The sequence below is a fragment of the Diabrotica undecimpunctata genome, chromosome 1 (genome assembly GCF_040954645.1).
Source record: "Diabrotica undecimpunctata isolate CICGRU chromosome 1, icDiaUnde3, whole genome shotgun sequence".
Taxonomy (NCBI): domain Eukaryota; kingdom Metazoa; phylum Arthropoda; class Insecta; order Coleoptera; family Chrysomelidae; genus Diabrotica; species Diabrotica undecimpunctata.
Window position 1 is genome coordinate 182,762,461 of NC_092803.1, and position 21,162 is coordinate 182,783,622.

At 33.9% G+C, this 21,162-nt stretch overlaps 1 protein-coding gene across 6 annotated transcripts in view; it reads left to right on the top strand.

Moving 5' to 3' along the window:
* pum (pumilio) overlaps positions 1 to 21,162 on the top strand; it is a 718,098-nt gene that overhangs the window by 86,622 nt on the left and 610,314 nt on the right. For 4 of the 6 annotated variants that reach the window (XM_072520724.1, XM_072520727.1, XM_072520725.1 and 1 more), the window contains one exon: positions 20,039 to 20,116. The exons of the other annotated variants lie outside the window; for them this stretch is intronic. In XM_072520724.1, the coding sequence (XP_072376825.1) occupies positions 20,039 to 20,116 (78 nt within the window). The remainder of the gene's footprint in view (positions 1 to 20,038; positions 20,117 to 21,162) is intronic. 6 annotated transcript variants of the gene reach the window in all.

A 21,162-nucleotide genomic window follows, 5' to 3' on the forward strand; every position in this document is an offset into this window, starting at 1 on the left:
AACCCCTACCTTAATTCAACGCTGTTTAAACTAACTTTTATAAAGGGTTTCTGCGTACGATGACGAACAGATTAAAAAAAATTCAGTACCGTCCTGTAAAAGAATGACTATTCTCTGTTTAGTTATCTTCGGCAATATGGTTGGGTGTGTGCCAAGACTGGCGTACGTTTTTTTGTGTTTTGTGTGTGGGTGTACAGAAATAGTAACCTGACATTGAGCACATAAAATGTTTTAAATGTAAGATGTTTTGGTTTGTTAATCGGCTTTTCTGAAATATATACAATATTTTTATTTTTATTATTGTCCAACAGCTTATCAAGGCAAATGATAAAAATACAAATGTCTCCTAAAGACAGCGGAGAGTGGAATTGTTTGCTAACAAAAACCAGTTAATTGCATGAATGAAGTCAATGTCTGATGCTGCATTTGAGTAATGATGTTAAAAACTTGGGTAATAGTGTGTAATATGATAAAATATAAGTAAGGTAAACTAATATCTATCGATATTAGTTATGTTTGTATGCTAATGAATAAAAGAGAAAAGAGATTGAAAAAATAAAATTCATTCAATGATATTTCTCGTGAGGATGGTTGCCTATGTGGGTGCTTATAATTCTACTATAGTCTTTATAATAATTACCATTAACGTAGAGGAGGATGAAAGCTCTGAACAATCACTTCTTCTTTTTTTTTATTTAATTAATGGCTTTGGATAACTTGATCCATTCAGCCACGATAATGTATTTGACTACTTGAATTTGTTAATGATGTATTGACCTATTGCATTTGTTAACAAAATAGTACTTCGCATAGAGGTAGATTAAAAATATAATGTAAACGTCAGTATCACAAGATTGATAAAAAACCATACATTCATTCGTTTCATTCAATGCCCTAACCAACTTAAAGTGAATATTTAGAACCAACAAGGGATTACATAATGTAGGGATACTTTTCACGCTAAGGTGCCTTTCATAGCGACTTTATTACAACACAAGACAGGCAACGGCTAGGAGGTAACTATATAACATAAGGATAGACAGAAGGAACAAAGCTAGATTTGTACATTCACATTACACATTCCATCCTAAATTTTTCTTTTAGTCCTTTTTAAATGTTCCCAAAAAATTTGGTTAAACCTAATATTATGACGAGAGATATATAAAATGGAAGATTGACACTGAGGAAGAGGTATTTGTTCTTTTATCAGATTTTCCAATAGATAATTAATATCAGCATTATTATATATACATCCAATGATTGATATCGTCAGTGTTACCATTACAATCACAAAGTTCGGTTTCACTTAAATCTATGAAGATAGGCTTTCACAGTAGCATGATTAACAAGGCATCTAACAAACATTGAATATACTCTTCTACTGGGATGACTTCTTGCAACAAAAGGCACAGTAGGTAAAACAGGGTGAATTTTTGTATAAAGGTTGTTACTTCTGTTACAAAAAGGATTCCATTCAATTTCCCAGTTTTCTTTTAATTCTTGTTTACGCAGCGAGACTAAATCACTTCTACTGAGCCAGCTAATTTCTAATCCTTTTGAAGCCGCTTCTTTAACAAAATAATCTGCTTTGGTGTTACCCGAGATACCAGCAGTCCTTTTACCCAAATGAAAGAGACTGAATTATTTCTTTCAAGTAGCTTTAGTTGATTTTCTAAAATTTTGACGATAATACTGTTTTTGTATAAATGCTTATGCGAATTATCTAAAGCAGACAACGCAGATTTTGAATCCGACATGATTACTATTTGTTGATCAGACATTCTTTTCTCAATAGTCCATTCCAGAGCTTGATATATTGCAAACAGTTCTGCGGAATAAATGGAACATTGTTGGTTTAATTTAAACGTAATGTGTTCTTGATTGTTTTGGATATATACCGCACAACCAACTCCCAAAATGGATTTTGACCCATCTGTGAAAATCCTATATGGCTTATCAAATTTGGCAAGTTGTTTCTGAAGTTGAATGGCGTTGTTATCATCAAAAGTAGGAAAATAAACTTTGGTTTGGGAATAAAGAATATTGAAATTAGATTGGAAGAAATTAGTTTCAGCTGAGATTTCTAAATAGGAAGAAACATTAGGAAATGCTATAGCTAAAGTTGGAGAATTTTTGTTATGCCACCATTTGTCAACTAAGTTAGACACAGATATGTCGGATATTTTTTGCAATAGGTAGGATTGGTTATTACTTTGACATTTAAGGATAAACTTTTCAGCTAAAAAAAGACGTCTTAAATGTAGTGGAGGTTCCATACATTCGGCTAATAGATTTTCAGTAGGCGTAGATTTAAGTGCACCTAAAACCAAACGTAGAGCTTTGTACTGGATTCGGTCTGATTTTTTAAGTCTAGTATTTGTAGCAGACCCATATAAAAAGCAACCATAGTCAAGAACTGACCTGGTATATGCCCTATAAAACATTAGATTAACCTTGGGATCAGCGCCCCATTGGTGACGGTTAACTACTTTTAAAATATTTAGGCTTTTTTCGCATTTAATTAAACAGTTATTAATATGTTCTTCCCATATTAATTTAGTATCAAGTGTGACGCCAAGATAAGTATAGTGTTTTTGGACCGGTATACTTAGATTATCAATTCTAATGCTGGATATATTCGGTAAGCGATGACGAGTAAACAACACCACAGTGGATTTATTCGAAGTAAGTTCCAACCCTTGGTTAAGAAAGTATTCTCTTGCCACTTCTTCTTCTTCTTCCTCTTTATAAGCAATTCTGCTTGTTCATTGGCGGATTAATACCTCTATGGAAGGTTGTCACTCCATCTTTTGCGCGGTCGTCCGATACTTCTTCTGCCGATTGGTGACTTATCTCTTGTTATTTTGACGACACTGGTCTCTTCCATTCTGCTTATGTGGTTATTCCATTCTTTTTTTCTATTTTGTGTCCATTTATTTATACACTGTACGTTACATTTTCTTCTAATGGCTTCACTTCTCTTTCGATATCTAGGCGTATTTCATGTAATTCTTCTCAGTACTCTCATCTCTGCCGTTTCCAGTAGCCTTTGCGTTGTGGCTGAACAATCACAATATGTATAATTATAAACAGATAAATGCAGAATATTGGATAATCTTAAGATTAGGTGCATTGATTGTTCCTTATATTTTAGAATAAAAAAAGTGTAGAGCTTGAAACGCTTAGATATACAATCTTTACAGTAGGATTTCATTATCATCAGCTTATTGTTACTTCAATTATAGTTAGTTGGACGATAGGTGTTATCATATTCGATCTAAATAGAATAGCTAAATTTGCATCTAATTTTTCTTCTGTTATACAAGTTTTGTCTTTTTAGTTCTGCATATAGCCGCCTAGAGGGCGATATCAATAAAACCTTTCGAAACAAATGTAACTTCAATATTTTGTTGACATAAATCGAGAGTTTCATTGCGATACAAACAAGTCATGTAGATACAGTGAATTTTTGAAATTAGGAAGTCGATCGGAAAATGGATCTTACTCGAAAACATTTTCGAGCAATATTTTTTTACAATTTTCGGAGAGGATTATCTCAACAGCAATATCTCGCTACAAGGGTTTTTGTGTTTATGAATGAAGCATCATATCCGTTAACTATTTCCCGCTGGTATTGCGAATTTCAACGTGGTCGTGCAGTCTCAGCAACGAATCCAGGCCAGGCCCACCCTGTCACAGGAGTAACACAGCAAAATATCGATGCGGTTCGTCAGCTAATTAAGGATGACCGCCGTGTAACATACCGGGAGATAGAGGCATCTTTGGGCATTTTAAAAACCCCGTTCCAAAAGATCCTACGTGACGAACTGGGTGTTAAGAAGTTGGTTTCCCGTTTTATCCCTCATTTGCTCACAGAAGAACAAAAAGCGGTTCGCGGCAATTGGTGTCGAAAAACATTGGAACGGTTCAACATAGGAACCTCAAAAACGTTTATAGTACTGATAGTGGCGATGATTCTTGGATTTACTCCTACGAACAGGAAAATAAAAGCCAATCTGCTGTGTGGATGTTTCACGATGAGGAAAAACCAACAAAACTGATCCGTTCTCAAAGTGTGTGAAAGAAAATGGTCGCAACTTTTTTCTGTTTATAACTATTACAGAGATATTTTTAGGTTTTAGGGATTCTAATCTAATTCTAATGTAATCAGTAATTATACTTGAATAAACCAATTTGCGTGCTTTTTAATCAGTCATTAGTTAGTAGAATTTTTCACAACACTTAGAAAAGCGTCACGTTACGTTCATATACAGGGGAGTCCTTAAGTAGTTGTACAAAAAGAAACAGTAGATTCTACACTTTAAAATATTACGATTTAAGCCAAATTGCTTTAATAAAATATTGATATTAAGAAATATACAGGGTGTTAAAGTGCAAAATTAAAATTTTATTTTTCGCTATAACTTTTACGTTTGTAAATATTTTTGGACAAAAATTTGTGCAGAATCTACGGTTTCTGTTTGTACAATTACTTAAGGACTACCCTGTATAAATCAGGAGACAAGTCTAATGGAAAAAACTATCATCCCATCGGCAAGCCAACTGTGATTTCCATACTTTTTGAATTGCTTGTACCAACATTTCTTTTTTTTTTGCATTATAGGAATATTATCGTCGATGAACAGCATTTTTTATCATTTTGTCGCTAGTAGCTCTACCGTAACGAATTGTTATTCCAAAATTATATCTATTGTTGAAAGACAACTAACTGATTTGTTTTATGTAGTTTCCGTAGAAAAAAGTAAATATTTTTTTTATATAATTAAAAAACTGCAATAAAAATAACTTTGAGGTTTGATTAGTCTGTAAAAAGCAGTCAACAAGTAATAATGTTGCATGTACATTAGTTGCCAATACATAAACTGCCGTCGTTACGGACCAGCTGAGTTACCAGTTAATTATATTTATGCAGATGGTAGAACACCGGTAAAACCACACCTTGTTTAAATATGTGTTCACTTTCTTTTGGAAGTATCGTAGGTAGGATATTTTTGTCTGCCTCTACGACATCAGGAAGTTCGACTTGAATGAATTTGTATATTTTTAGTTTCATTTCACATACGCGTAGACTAAAGCTAGAAAGTGTTTATTGATACACTTATCAATGTATAAACAGTATTCTATCATAATTACCATCAGATTTTTTGCTATCAGTAGTGTATTATAGTTATTCTAATTTTAATCCCTGAATATCCGTCTAAAAAAATTAAAAATATTGTGAGGAACATTAAAATTATTTATGAGGAATTTTGCTAAACTAACTACAACTATATACGTTGATATGTTCCTTATACTGCAATCCTTTGTTAGTTTCCTAGGTCTGCTGGTGGTGTATAAATGGTAAACTTCGAAACCGGTCGCACAAGAGAGTCTAAACCGCTACAAAAATAAAACAACAACGCTTTATATAGCGACATATAATAAATATTATAACTATCGCTCGATATCAAATCAATCCAGACTTGTATAGAACTGGAAAAAGTAACTAAAAATATAAAATGGGTTATAGGAATCAGCGAAGTAAGACGGAAAGATGAAGAGCTATTGGAATTAGCGTCAGGAAACACATTCTACTACCAAAATGGAAACGAATAGTAGTGGAAATAACTAGTTTCTCGGATAGAGTAGTTAGCTTAACCTTACAACTATCAAAGAGATACAATATACAAATTATACAAATATACGTCCCAACGATTACTCACACTGACAAAGACATAGATGAACTATACAGTAACATAACTGAAGCATTAAATAACAATAAAAGTCACTTTAAGTATGTAATTGGTGACTTACATGCCAAAGAAGGCAAGGAATAAGTCATGGGAACGTATGGAGTCGGTGAGAGAAATGAAAGGGTTCAGTTTGCACACCACCAAAACATGCCTATTGCAAATACATGTTTTAAGAAAAAATCGAACAGAAAATTGACTTGGTTAGCATTAAATGGAACAACTAAAAACGAAATTGACTTCATTGAAACCAACAAGATTTCTACAATAAAAGATGTCAGTGTAATAAATAAATTTCAAACAGGGAGCGACCATAGTTTAGTCAGAGCAAAAATTGTTCTATATCTAAAACTAGAAAGAATAAAATTCATCACAAAACCAACAGTAACCGGTCTAAATAGTAATAACCTGAAAGAAAACTCAGATCATTACCAAAGGACAATTGATGAAAGATAAATGACCAAATCGACAGCTCTCAATTAATGCAAATTATCCTTGATAGTGCCAAAGAAATCAGAGACCGACAACAACAAAATGAACAAGTAAGTAGCAATGTACAGAGAACAATACACAGAACTTTGTAAGACAATAAGGAAAAGTATTTATTAAGGAAGGACGTAAGAAAATACAATGAAAGACTGGTAGAAAATGCAATCCAAAACAGAAAAAACTATAAGAAAACAAGAAAAGCATTAATCATTGGAAAAAATTAAATCGTTGTCCTAACAAAAGACCACACCAGAATTGCAGAGAGAAATGAAAGAGTACAACTCGTGACTAAATTCTACATTGAACTATATAAAGCCAATCAGTAACTAAGAAGATTTACCAGAAGTTTTTCCGGAAGAAGTAGAATGGACAAATCAAAAAACCTGGAAAATCTTAGCAGGCATATTTATGAACTCCATAACATCAAGATGCATACCAGATCACACAGCAAACGTAATTCTCATTCATTAGAAAAGTAGCAAAGAGAATATCAAAAACTACAGACCTAACTACAAAACTACCAATAATATACAACATATTCACAAAGATCATCAACAAAAGAATAACAAATGCATTAGATGCTGCATAGCCAAGAGAGCAAGCTGGCTTCAGAAGTGGATTCAGCACCCTGGATCATATCCATACGGTTCGAGAACTAATGAGTAGAGCTAAAGAATATGAAATACCGCTAGCATTAACCTTCATAGATTTCGAGAAGGCTTTCGATTTTATATATCCCAAGGCAGTAAAACAAGCTTTGACCAACCAAGGCATTGACAAACCGTACTTAGAGACTTTTAAAAACTCTCAAGAATTTCCTACTACCAGAGGCGTAAGACAAGGAGACGCAATATCACCAAAGCTCTTCACTGCAACTCTAGAAAATATATTTAGCAAATGTGACATAACAAAGGCCTATCCATTGACGGAGAATACCTCAGCCATCTAAGATTTGCAGACGACATCGCTCTGATTGCTAATAATCCTACAGATCTACAAGAACTTATAAACGATCTAAATGCAGCTAGCAATAAAGTTGGCCTAAAAATGAACTTGACAAAAATAAAAACCATGTACAACCAGGTAGTGGATGTCCAAGATATAATAATAAACAACACTGCACTTAAGACAGTAGACGAGTATGTATAATTGAGCAATTAATACATAAATATGTCTCCTGACTGCCAGAAATCAACAGAGGAATGAAATTGGCTTGGCATCCTTTGGTAGAAATGCAGTTATATTCAAATCGAAGATGCCACTCCACCTGAAGAAACAGCGTTCGATTAATGTTTACTGCCATCATGACATACGGCTGCGATACGTGGACAGCACAGTGACACAAGGTCACTGATGATCCACAGATTTAAATATTTAAAATAGCAGTAAGCGGGACATTTAGCGAGAAGAACTGACAATAGATGGTCCACTAGAATTACACTGTGGTATCCAAAAGGCGTCAAAAGACCAACAAGATGTCCAAATTTAAGATGGGACATAAGGAAACAAACCGGTACAACATGGAACGGAAAAGAGAATATTAGACAATCGTGGGTAGAAATGAAGAACGACTATGTAAGGGAAGCTGCACCATAATCGGTAGAATACGCTGAGCATGATGATGATGATGGTTTATGTAAGTAAAATGTAATGGTATGTCTCGCAAAAGAGTAAAATATAAAAGAAAAAAAGGTACATCGATGGAAGGCAACCGTAAATCCGTATTTCTGACTATTTGGTCGTCATCAGTACGGTTCAGCCAAGTTAGAAAAGGAGCATGTTATTTTAACAAAAGTAGACTTATTTTCAAAACTCCGTAGATTATATCTCTTTTGGTTTATATGATTACATTTCATTTTGTCGTTGGTTTCCTTTAAATGTAAATGCTTCACGCTTGAAGTAAATGGTGATCAGATGGATTCTAACGTTCATAAACTTTACTGTGGAGTTTTCCTTGCATATAGCAATCGATTATTGATTTCAAATTTCTCGTTGGTTGGGTCCACGTGAATTTATGAATATCCTTGTGCTGATTTGTGCTTTACCTCGCCCTTTTCATCTTCAAAAGGCGCATATACCCCTACTACCACCAAGTCACGTCCATTTAGCTTCATCTCAACTTTTACCAGCCTTTCATTTATTTCTTACCAGTTCTTAATATTTCGTGACAGCCTATTCTTTACCCACTATAGAAATGAACAACATCTTGGACAATGGACAAATTCGTGTGTCCCTGTCCCTTTCTTTTTTGTTTCTGTGAGGACCGTTACATCTAATTTAAATCTTAATTTCTTTTAACACCTCATCTAGCTTAGTTCTAATACCTTGTAAATTTCATGTTCCAAAACTCATTAAACTTTTTCGTAAGCTGGGTCGTTTTCCGTTAGTATTGTCCGGCGTTTTCTTTCTAGGATTTTTTGCAATAATTTTTTTTAATCCTGGTGGACCGGGAAGATTTTTGTAGGGGCCTTCTACTCTTAGTCGAGTGGTCCCAGCTTTTGAGCGCTGGAGACTCGCCCTCACCCTTCATATTAGAGAATCGTAATACATCGAATATGGCGGATCAGCTTGCCTGATTAAATTAATATATTCCTACTTCAATCCATGAGTCTCTATCTTGACTCATACGTTACTTACTTAAGCTATTGCACTATCTCTTCTTTGGTCTTCTTCTCCTGCTTCTTTCAGGAACTTTCAATTTAGTAATTCTTCATAATGGATTATTCAGATTATTATTTCGTGATCGTTTTTCTCTACAGCTTCTACTTCCTCCTAGAAGAGACAACAATATCACCAAGGAGAAATATTAAAATAAAATAACGTAATAACAAAATAAGGAAATAATTAACGCATTGAAAAACCGCCGTTTTACCTTCACCAAAACAGCTTCCTAAGAAATCGTGTAAATTGCCCAAATAAATTCCCTGCAGGAATATTTACCACACGGGGGGGCATCCAGAAAAAATAAATGCGTCAGAAAAACTCAATTTCATATCCTGTACGGTACGTAAATTGCTCGTTTATCACCAGTAGCCCTGCAAAAATCTCAATCGACTCTACCCAATTACCTCTACACACAGCAACCCGAACGACCGAACGAACCCTTTATGAACCCCATTTGTTCCCTCGGAACTTGGAAAACTTTCCTTTTTCAATATTTTCCGGTCCAACACACACCGACAAAGATGAAGTAAATGGAAAACTTTTCCCCGACTTTTTTTCGTGGTCCTTTCGGACCGGCTGGCAAAATTGAATATTCCACGGAATTAAAATGTTGTCCTGATAGCGGGAGAGTCATTTTGGATTAAGGTTTAATCATAAACAACGAAAATACATAGAGTAAAGGAAAATAGAACAAACGCCCAAAAGGATGATGTACATTTTTCATGATTACATTGTAATTTACAGCACGCTTAGAAAACTTATTTAAAATTCTGATACTCTTTGATAAATTATAAACCGTAAACATATATTAATAAGTTTAGTTAAAAGTAAAAACTCCAGCACTTCACGTACATAATTTTCGTATGACTGTACAAGAAGTTTTTCCTATAGTATAGTGAAAGTGTCGGAGCACTTTTCAGCATTTCCTTTTTTTTTAAAGCATCACAAACAGAGAGTTAAACCAATCTGTTGGTATTTTCCTTATTTCGTATACTTTATTGTAAAGCTAAGAAGTGATTGTTTTCATTTATTTCCAATTATTTTAAGTATTCCTGTTGCTATTTCATCTTGTCCTGTAGCTGTTCTGTTTTTGGCTATTTTTATTGCATTTTCTAATTCTTCCATTGTTATTGTGGGACCTGTAATACAATTTTATATTTCTTTTACTTGTCGTTCTGTAATATATTCTTCCATCTTTTTACTGTATTTTTGGGGATCTCGCTGTATTTTTATAGAAGTTAAAGTTTTAAAATGGTGGCAATAATCTTCAATATTGTGAAACTCTCGGTTTTCTTCATATTTATTCTCCGAACTAATTGCGAGAGGTTGATGAAGGTAACTTATGAGAGTAAACTCGGAAGCTGTTATTCTGTTGATGCTTTATTGGTCAAGTTTCTTGAGTCTTGGTTCCAAATCACGGACTAAGAAGATTTTTTATCATTATCTTTAACGTATGGCATACAATAAGAACACGATTAAAAATCAATATAAAACGTTACAACAAACGAACATCTAATGTATTATTAATATAATGTAAAACATGTTCGGTCGCATTTAGGAACTTATCGAAAACTCAAGGGCCTTCGGTGGCATTCTTCAACAATGTGATGGACGGTCTGTCGTTGCGCACCACAGCCACACTCAAGAGTAAGGGCTTTTCCCCATCTAGATAAGCTGTCAGCACATCTACCGCTGCTTGTTCTTATTCTGTTTAGCGTTGTCCATGCATTGCGGGTAAGTTCAAAGCCTGGAGGTTTTTGATCGGTACAGGCCATTTGGTGTGCTTCCTGTGGTGAGTCACTCTCCCATTGTCTTCTCCAAGCGTTGGTGAGGTCGAAATGTTCCTGATGTAAGGAGTTGGCTATTAACAATGGAGGATATCTGGAACGCAGTCTGTTTATTTCGATATCAAGCTTATCATTGTGGATGGGTACCTGAGATCATTCGTATTGTCTGGTTTAATTGGGTGTCAATAATCTTCGCGTGTTTGCTATTGAGCCATACCTGGGGAAGCAGGGACTTCAGCCGCCGAGTATAGGAGGAGTCCGAGGGAGGTCCGTGTGGTGCCACATAGATTTTGGATTATATTATTTCGCGTTTTCAGTTTTGCTGCCGTTCTTTGTAGGTGTTCTTTAAAACTGAATGTCATGTCCAGAGTTACTCCAAGATATTTTGACGTTGAGTTATGAGTGAGCAGTCTGTTTTCAAAGTGAACAGAGAGTTTTTTGTTGGCTTGGGCATTATTCAGCACACTTCGGTTTTCGTTGCATTGGGCCGTAGCCTCCATTTGCGAAAGTATTCTCCCATAACGGCAAGGCCATTCGATAGTATTGTTTCTGTAATATCCATGTTATTATGTCTTGCTGCAATGGCCCAGTCATCAGCGTAGCCAAATTTCTGCGATGTTGTCCCAGGTAGGTCCGCGATGTATAAATTAAACAGTAAGGGTGCCAAAACAGATCCCTGTGGCAGTCCATTGCTGAGCTTCATTCGGACACTTTTTAAGTTGCCATTGTGGCTTGAAAAGGTCTGTCGGTGAGCATGCTATTAATGAGTTTAGTTACGTTTTGACACGGGATAGCACGGATTAGTTTGTAGATTAATCCTTGTCTCCAGCCAGTATCGTATGCAGCTGATAGGTCAATGAAAGCAACGGATGTTTTTTGCTTTCTTTGAAAACCTGCTTCAAGGTTTGATTTGTAAGAATAAGAAAACAAAATTTGAGTCTAGCCTTATCGGAAGCCTTAGATCAATCTACAAATGAAATATTAATTGATAGTCTGTTGATTTGTAAGAATAAGAAAACAAAGTTTCACTGTAGCCTTCTCGAAAGCCTTAGATCAGTCTGCAAATGAATTAAATGCAAATTTAACATCATTGAATCTGAATCTAAAATATTAAAGGGACCAACGTTTCAAAAAGATTAAAAGAAATTTTTTAAAAAATATGTCTTATTTTTAATAGAAATTCCATTTTGCATTTTTCTTAGAATCACCCTTTCGACAAAATCCATAAAATTGGTACAGAAACGTTCCGACGCTATATTTCGTCACCTCTGTCGATATCCAAGTCTGAACGATTTATTTACAGTCACGTCCGTCGGACGCTTCGCCATTACTACTACAGATATCTGGGGTTCTTGTTAAGCCGCCCCCTCGCCGCCGTCACCGTCGCCTCATGGATAGGGAAAATCTATTTGGGTTACGTGACCCCGGTCCATAAATTCATATGTGCCGTTCCTCTGGGAAAATAAACCATATCGTTCGGTGTGCGGTGACGACTAGGTTTCCCGGGAAGGTTTTTCTTTCTTCATTACAACGTCACGAAACATGGATGTCGGGCATATATGTTCAGGTGGTGGTGCAATATATACAAGCGTTTTGGCTTTAATAAATAAAGATTGCATATTTGAATGACGATATTGTATTGAGAATTTTGCGGTGAATTCGATGCATATGACTACCAGGGCAACATGAAAAATGTTTAATCTGGTGGTAAAAAATGATTTCTTTTAAGCCGAAAATTTTTTTGCTTCTTCGCACTTGTAAAATTTGTATTATCTCTCTATCTAAAATTTGCATTATTCTTATTATGTATTATCTTAGTCGACTATTTAGTAACAATTGGGTGCAATAACTTACATAGGAAATGCTGTGATAGATAGAGAACTCAGGGAAGGCGTGGAGGACGAAAACGACGAATTCATAATGGGAAAAGGCTGAAGAAGAGTTTTCAATGCTTTCAAAATATTATTTAAAAATTTTATTCGAGAACTCAATGAATGATTTATCTGGTTTTCTCGGAACCAGAAATAAGAAAGTTCCCGGATAATGGAGTTAAATTTCCGTAACTTTTAAAGAATTTAGAACCACATTTTTCTCAATCGCAATAAATAAAAAATAAATAAATTTTTGTACTGATGAGAGCAATTTATGTAATACGTGACAAAAAATAATCTATTACTTAGCACAAAATTTGTCCAATTAACTAATATAATACCCTGCTAATTAAAAAATAAATATCATTGAACTTGAATTCCAAAAATATTCCACATCCAGTCATAGAAACGCCCACGTTGAATAAACGAAAACAAAAAAAATTAGGTAGATATTTGTAGACGATGATGGCTAATATCGTTATTTCTGACAAATAAAATCCGCGTTGAACAAGAAATAGAAGTCAACGTACCCTCTATCCATTGCCAAGGTTGTTTAGTTAGCGAGAACGTTTTGATCTTGTTATAGAAGAAATATTTTTGCGCGGCGATCGATAAAGAAAGAAAATAATTTTAATGGAGTACCGAATAGCATTAAATATGGAGTGTAAATGAGCAAATCATCGCGTTAATTCAATTAAAATAACATAAAAATTTGTCGGTTATACTGTGTTTGAAAATTATTGATACGGGGGCTACACTAAGTACACTAAAGCTGTGTGCTACGCCTTGTAGCACAGACTTGCAGTAATTTTAATAAAGCAATAATGTCGGTCATTATCTGTTCAAGTATACATTATCATTAATAAACACTTAATTTTCTTAGAAATTATTAAAACTTCCAATCGATATAAAATGTTTCATTCTCAATTACTTCAGATAATATTTATATTTTTATGTTTAGATCTTCAATATAACATAACGTGTGAAATTTGTACTTTTGTACTAATGGCGACAAAAAGCAATATCAAGTCAAGTCGTGCAATAAAAATTGCACAAACTAAAGAAAACGTCATAATTTAATCTCCTGTGAAATTAGTATCACTTAACAGTGCATTTGAAAACTGTGGTGTTAAAAGTACATGACGCTCTTGTACGCAAACACCTCACTAATACTGTTAGGAGTATAGTATCTTAGCGTTCAACTATGACCCGAGTTGGGGGAAGCAATTATTTATCGACTTTTGAAACAACGAAAGCTAGGAACTATTACAGATGCACCGAAAACTTCAACAGGAAGAAAACCTCACCAAGTAGAAGATATTTATACCAAACAAAGATATCTTGTTTAACCAAACTTTTAATAGATATTAATAGTGACGAAACTTTTGAAAAGGTTTGGCAAGATAAAAGGGGTTAAAAATATTCGTCAGGCATTTGCTGAAGGTTTGTTTACAGTATGAAAATTTCCAACTGGTAAAGGTGTACCATACGTAGAGAACTAGTTTATTACCGTTACACAATATGCTCGAAGACACCGTCGCTCAGTCCTGGTAGATTATGGGCGGGGTCATTTATATAGGTGTGAAACACAAGAAAAAATAAATCTAAAACAACAAAAAAAAAACAGGGAAAATCCAAGGTTATCGGCTTTCTTTCTTCTTTTGTAGAATTTCGTTCTGTGTGGACAGATTCGAATGTAGATATAAGGATCGAATCGTTTGTAATGCCCCTTTGTCCGCTTCTCCTCGATCGACGATGGTAAATACAATAAAACGTTGAAGTTGTGGAGTAAAAATTATGCTACTAATAATTACACTAAAGATGATGGTTAGGTAACTTTCTACAATAGACTGCGTTCGAATGAGCTCAAATCCCCAATTTATAATCTCACAAATAATGTATACCTCAGCACAGAGGTTATTGCTTCTATCATACTAACAAACTGAACTATGAGCTTACCATACAATTTTATCTAGGCCGTAATTGTAACACTTAGGATGGTCAATTGGAAAATATATTATTCGGCAATTTATTACGTTGTAGGTAAATGAACTAATTATTAAAATATTGTTCTGAAGCTATTTTCTTGTGGCATTTTAAATTAATTACTATTTAAATGGGAATAAGCCACAATTAAAGGTTAAAATACGTTTATTGACGTTTCAATTTCCACTTCGGAAATCGTTCTCAAAATACAAACATTAGTAAATTAAACAAATTTTGTTTTTGTTACTTAGTGAAAAATTCTTCTAATAATTTAATTTTATCTGACTCATCTATATTGACAATTCAGACATACATTATACATTTTAAAGTAGACGACTTTAAAATGATATTGCCAATATTGTTGAGTTGCGTTCCTGGGACGACTTTACTTATAAGATAGTTCATTCGATTACATGAAATCAACTTTAACTTGAGAATATCCGTCAGAAAAGATCATAACATGTAATTCGTCTTTAAAAAGACAAATACATGCCATGATGACAGTAAAATTCTCCTGTTAGTGATTCCATAGTAAATTATGAGGGAAAAACCAGGAAAAAACCTCATAATACTATCCCGACATGTCAAGTATTTGATCATGCATTTAGTTTACCTTCAATAAACATCAAATTCCGATTTTATATGTTTGTTATTTAAAAAAAAATAAACGTATTTTAACCTTTAATTGTGGCTTATTCCCATTTAAATAGTAATTAATTATTAAAATATTACACGATATGTTTTCACAATGTTTCAATTATACACGGTGAAACTATAAAATATTAAGAAGTTAAGAATAATGTGAGATTACACATTAAGGGATTAATTTGTGATTGAACACTGTGTCTTTATCACAGCATCTGTGATTTTGCTCCACATAATGTTCACATTCTCAGTATTTTTTATTTCTAATGTTAATCTTTTTATTTCTTGATTTGAACAAGTTGAAGCTTCAGCACGTATTTCGTTTATCTTGAGCAACTGGGTATTCACTTTACAACTTTTGGATTTTATCATCTTTTTTTACCCTCAGTTTCATATTTGAGACAAGGAGGTTATGGTCTGATGGGATCTGCTCCGGGGTCTTAACGTTTTAATTGAATTTTCTAAATCTTAGATTGGTTAATATAAAGTCGATCCAATTTCTAATTCAATTTTGTTTATTATTATGTGGTGACCTCCAGGTATACAGTCTACGGGGTGCTAATCGAAACCATGTATTCATAATCGCCAGGTTTTCTTCTTGACAAAATTGAGCCAATCTGTCGCCTCTAGCATTTCTTGTTCCTAAACCATAATCACCTATTACATTGTCCACTCGGCCTTTTCCTATCTTTGCATTTAAATCGCCCATTATTATTGTAATTTCTGTGTATTGTAAAAGTGTATTGTAAAAGTTGTTTAGGTTGTTAAAGAATAAAAATAATCTTACCCTGAAAAAGGGCTCTGGAAAACACACATAGAAGGTCCTTTACGTTTTGATGCTAAATGGAAAATAAAATGGAATTGAAAAGGTGTACCTTGTAATACACACAAAAAATTACCTGGGCGAAATACCGTTTCCGAATTTGACTAAAAATATTAGAATACTAGGGTGGTTGAAACGGTATTCTAGATTATGCGGCGTGTTTGAATATTTGCAAACAAAAGCCATAACGGCCAAGTTAGTCAAAATATATAGCTGGGTCATAGCAATTTTAACACAATAAGTCTAAGAAACTGTCTAAAATTAATTATTTTTTTTAAATAATCGAGAATATGGATCGTTAATTACATCATAATATTTGTTAGGCCGTAATGTTTTTGAGTGGTTTGTTGGAAATTCACGTTTTATGGACTTTGATTTATTGGTGTAACTTACTGAGTTTTATATGACACTTTTTGGAGTACAATTTAAATATGGTTAAATACAGATGCGGAATACAATGCAGAATATAATGATTCAGCCTATATTAAATAATTTTAGTTACGGTATACATAATATGTATATATTATCTACATCGCTGAACTTCTACATCATTGTTACAACTACGCCAACTGTAGTGTTAATATTGATTTAACTATTTTTACCCATTTCAAACGCTAGTCATTTCCTCAATTTTCAAAGAACTTGCGTCATACCTACTAGTTGCATTGATCTATTAGTCGAAAGCATAAAAGACGAATTCAAATTTTATGCTGATGAAAGATTACGATATTGTCTCTCGCGATTTTATCTTGCTGTCGTCCGCAGTCTTATTTTAACTAGTTTTTGAATAATAATAATGGGTTTCGGAACCATTTGAATAAATTAGTATTCTGCTTAACGTTATTAGTAGTATACGGGTTGTCTACAAAACAAAAATAAGATAAACGTATTTTGCAACAAATTTCATTGTTATAGTTGGTTAAAGTTACACAATTATTTCCCTCTGGACTTAAATGTAAAAATGTTTGGCTTCTCTGTATTATGGTTTTGTCACGATCAAACTTCGACATTTATATACATCATACAAGCAAATTGTAGAGCTCTTGATTTTTTTTTATCTCTTTTACAATGTTTTTGCGTTTTGGTTGTTTTTTTTTTATGGTAACTTATGTTAACCCCAAAGAAATAACTTCGTAAGTCTGTCAATTATACCTACTGGTTTTTGTTTTTTAAATCGTTTTAGAATTTTTACATTTTTATTGTTGTCCATGTTCAAGTAATCCTAGTAGTTGTGTAGAAATTCATATTCTTCTATAAGTTTTCTCGATGCGATGGTTCGAATAACGAAGACAACCATTATAGTATACAGCAATGAGAAGGTTTACCTTCTTTGGGGGCTATCGTGGGTTAATGCATGCTGTAAAATTAATAATACAAAACAAACCTCCTTTTTCAGTTTCCTAATAGCAATAATATCAAGGTTATGAGAAACAAAAAAAACTAAAATTACTTTTGGTTTAATTGTTTGGTTTGGTTTATGATGTAGGTATCACAAGGGGATTAAAATATCTACAGGGATAATCCGAATGTAATTAAAACAAGCAATGAGGAATCTAAATAATTTAAAGTGTCAAATAGAGAGGAGAAAGTTTATTAAGCTATAAAATAAAAAACGAAACTTTTTTTAACAGGTGTCATTTGATCGCTAGATGTAACAGAGGCTTAGTGTGATAATTAGCACACCGGTCGTCAGCGTATATGAAAAGAGTCTCTGGTGCGAAACATTAAACTCTCTTATCTACAATTTAACAGAAGGAGATAGAAACGGACGTAAGGAAGAAATATACAAAGATAATAAATAATAAATGGGTGATATCAGGTAAGAAGGATAAATAAAAAAACTATTGGCCATGCAGACAGTGTTGGAATAAAAAATACAGCGACAAAATGAGAATGCCATTAAGGAGACGTACACTTTTTGGTTATAATTTCGGTCAAGATGAAAACACATAATATGATTCTCTTATAGCTGATGTCAAAATCAGCCTCATAAAAATTTCAAAAATTCCCAAAAAACCAAAAATAAATATAATACAAGCAAATAGAAGATCTAAATATAACTGGCTTAGTAAAATAATACATGAGAACAATGGTGTAAAAATATGGAAAACGGTAAAGATAATATCTCACAAATAATAGAAACACATACTGGGAGGAATCGAGGACAAAAGAACAACAATTGATGACCAACGAAATTCTTGATTTGATGGAGTAGAGGAGACAACAGAGACACAACAGGGAGGAATATCAGAAAAAACAGAAAGTAATAAAACAAAAGATAAAGATCACGAAAGAAAAGTGGATGAAGGATAAATGCATTGAAATGGAAGAGTTACAGAGTACAATCATGTCACGTTTGTTTAAAACAAGCAGAGAAATAGCTGGCATATATCAAAGAAAAATTCCAGATATTAGATGTTGACGAAGGACCAGAAATACTAAAGGTAGAAAATATTAGATAAAGACGAAGGACAAGAAATATACTAAAGGTAGAAGTACTGCATGCTATATATAAAGTTGGCAAAAAACAGGAAAGCTGTTGGCCCTAATAACATCCCGGTAGATTATGTTAAAACTAACCAACGAAGAAAATGCCTGTCATGTTTGTTTTTTCGTCATTACTGACTGAAAAATTATGTAATTGATTTCCAATATTAAATGAATAAAGCAAATTATGAACAATTAATCTTTCAATTATGAGAATATAATCTAAATGAATCTGCATTTCATTACCAAGCGCAAATACAAGGAGTGACAAGTTATCTCATTACTAATTATTACAACTAAGTGATGAGTCCAACGAACAAGAACTGGTAAAAAACAGTACCTACATTCTTAGGAAACATGGGAAATCACCATATGTATATAAAGCAGAATATCAGCGACAACAAAAAGCCCATACAAAAATCAAGATAAAAGCTTTCGTAATATTCATCAGAGAAACCACATACATGCGACTGCGCTCAGCTGGCGCACACCTTGATGTAGGAATGGGACAATTGAGAACTCGTTTCTCGCGGGGCAAGCTGGATGAGCTATCCATGCAACAGGCAGGCTGCGACTCAATTGAACCAAAGTTTGTCTTTGACAAACCCTACAAAATCGAAACAAGACAGTATAGGAAAACAAACGTGGCAACTGCCTAGTGCGTATACACCGATGGCTCCAAAATGGAAGGTTATGAGAGAGAAGGCTAAGCATAAAGTGGGGTATGGGAAAAAATGCCAGCGTAGTTCAGACAGAACTGGCTGGTATCTCCATAGCTGCAAAAGAGATAACAAGGTATAACAGGGAAAACTATAATAATCTGCACAGATAGCAGACAAGCGCTACTAACCTTGAATAGACCACGTGTCACATCAGGGTTAGTAATGGAGAGTCACGAGTCACTAACTCAAGCTTCGGATGGTAATACTATTATCCTGTGGTGGGTTAAAGGACACGATAGGAATAAAGGGAACCGCATTGCTGACCAATTGGCTAGGAAGGCGGCAGGCCTAAGACCCTTAGGACCTGGGATCTTTTTGGTTGGTCAACTACAACAATCGCGGAAATTGTCAAATGTCACAAAGAGACAAAAGAGACACTAAAAAGATGTTTGCAAGACATGGCAAGACGAGAGTACAGTATGGAGTACAAAAATTATTTAATGTAGCCCATATCAAGGAAAAACGGAATGGAGAAAGACCACAAACAAGGCGGTATGAGAGCTAATCTAAATAGAGGGGGTGAGCGAGTGGTGGGGGAGAGAAAGAGAAATATTTTTTCCTATTTACTAATAATTGCTATCAACATTCAACTACCAACATGACTGCTTGGTGCTTCCATATGCATCTCCGTACGGTGATATGATTTTTTATGGATTTGTTTCATACTGAGCATTGTTTTAATGCATATTTATTATCTACTTTTGGTTGCATAAGAACAGCATTACTAATAATTCACTAATTTTAACACTGCAAAATAATATATCTTAACAGTTATGTCCAAAAATGGTTTTATTTACACTTGATTCTCTTACAGGTGAGTCAAGGTTTCAACCAAATACAAAGCGGCTTTGTTGGTGACGGCGTTTTTAGTCTCGTTCGAGGACAACAGCAGGTATTTATATTTTAATTAAAAATATGCTTTTGTTTAATTGTCACGTGTTGCAAGTATTTATTGTTTTCAGCAATGTTTTTTTTAATTTGTGCTTTATTTTTATCATTTTTCTGTATAGTCTGTAAAGTGTAAATATGTGTTATGTTTAATTCTCTTAAAAACATTAAAAATGTTGTAATGTAATTTATTTAATATGGAAATGGTGTTATACTACCATTGGTGTGTAAGCAAAATAATTGTATAATAAAAAGATACAAAGTTGAGTTTCTTTTTCGTGTTGTTTTTATTGTTCTTAATTAAATATTGTCCTATCTAATTTACCGGATTCTCCTTATGTCAACTGTTCATCCAACCAGATGATTAATTCTGCCTTTTTCCACCCAGCTGTTGACAATTTTTTTCCTAGTCTTGAGTGGCAACTATACTACGAGTCGAAAATATATCGGACAGTTGTTAATTCGGCGTTGCATGATGCTTTGAAACACGTATAGCAAACCCCAGAGAGGCGCTGTTATAAGGGTGCAAACCATTCACATATTCACAAAATATTGGACTTCAAAAAATATTAATTAATTCATGAGCACCAATCACTACACAAAAATGACGAAAGTACATGAAGTTGAAGCCGAAGTTATCGCATCTAGAAAAGGAAATATCCGATTAAAAAATATTTATACACAATTCAAACAAAGCCTGAACGAAATTCGTTGCTTCTAGAATATATGATACAGAAATAAGTTACACAAATATGATAAGCACACAACTGAACTTATATGTCAACAATACGCCAGGAGTATATTTTCGGATAGGATTCTTTATTTGCTCTTATTGATTATTGTATTGTTCTTCCTCTATTATTGAGTCAGGTAATTAAGTTTCTAGACTGGTTTTTTTTAAGGCACACGTGTGTAGTGAGAAGAATGAAAGGGTCATGGTTTAGATATAGTATATCCCTTGACGTTTGGTAAAAATTTCAAGCAGCTGTAGTCCCGGGGGTAACTAGTTAATCAACATTTTTGAGCAAAACCCGGCCTTGTAAATCTTTG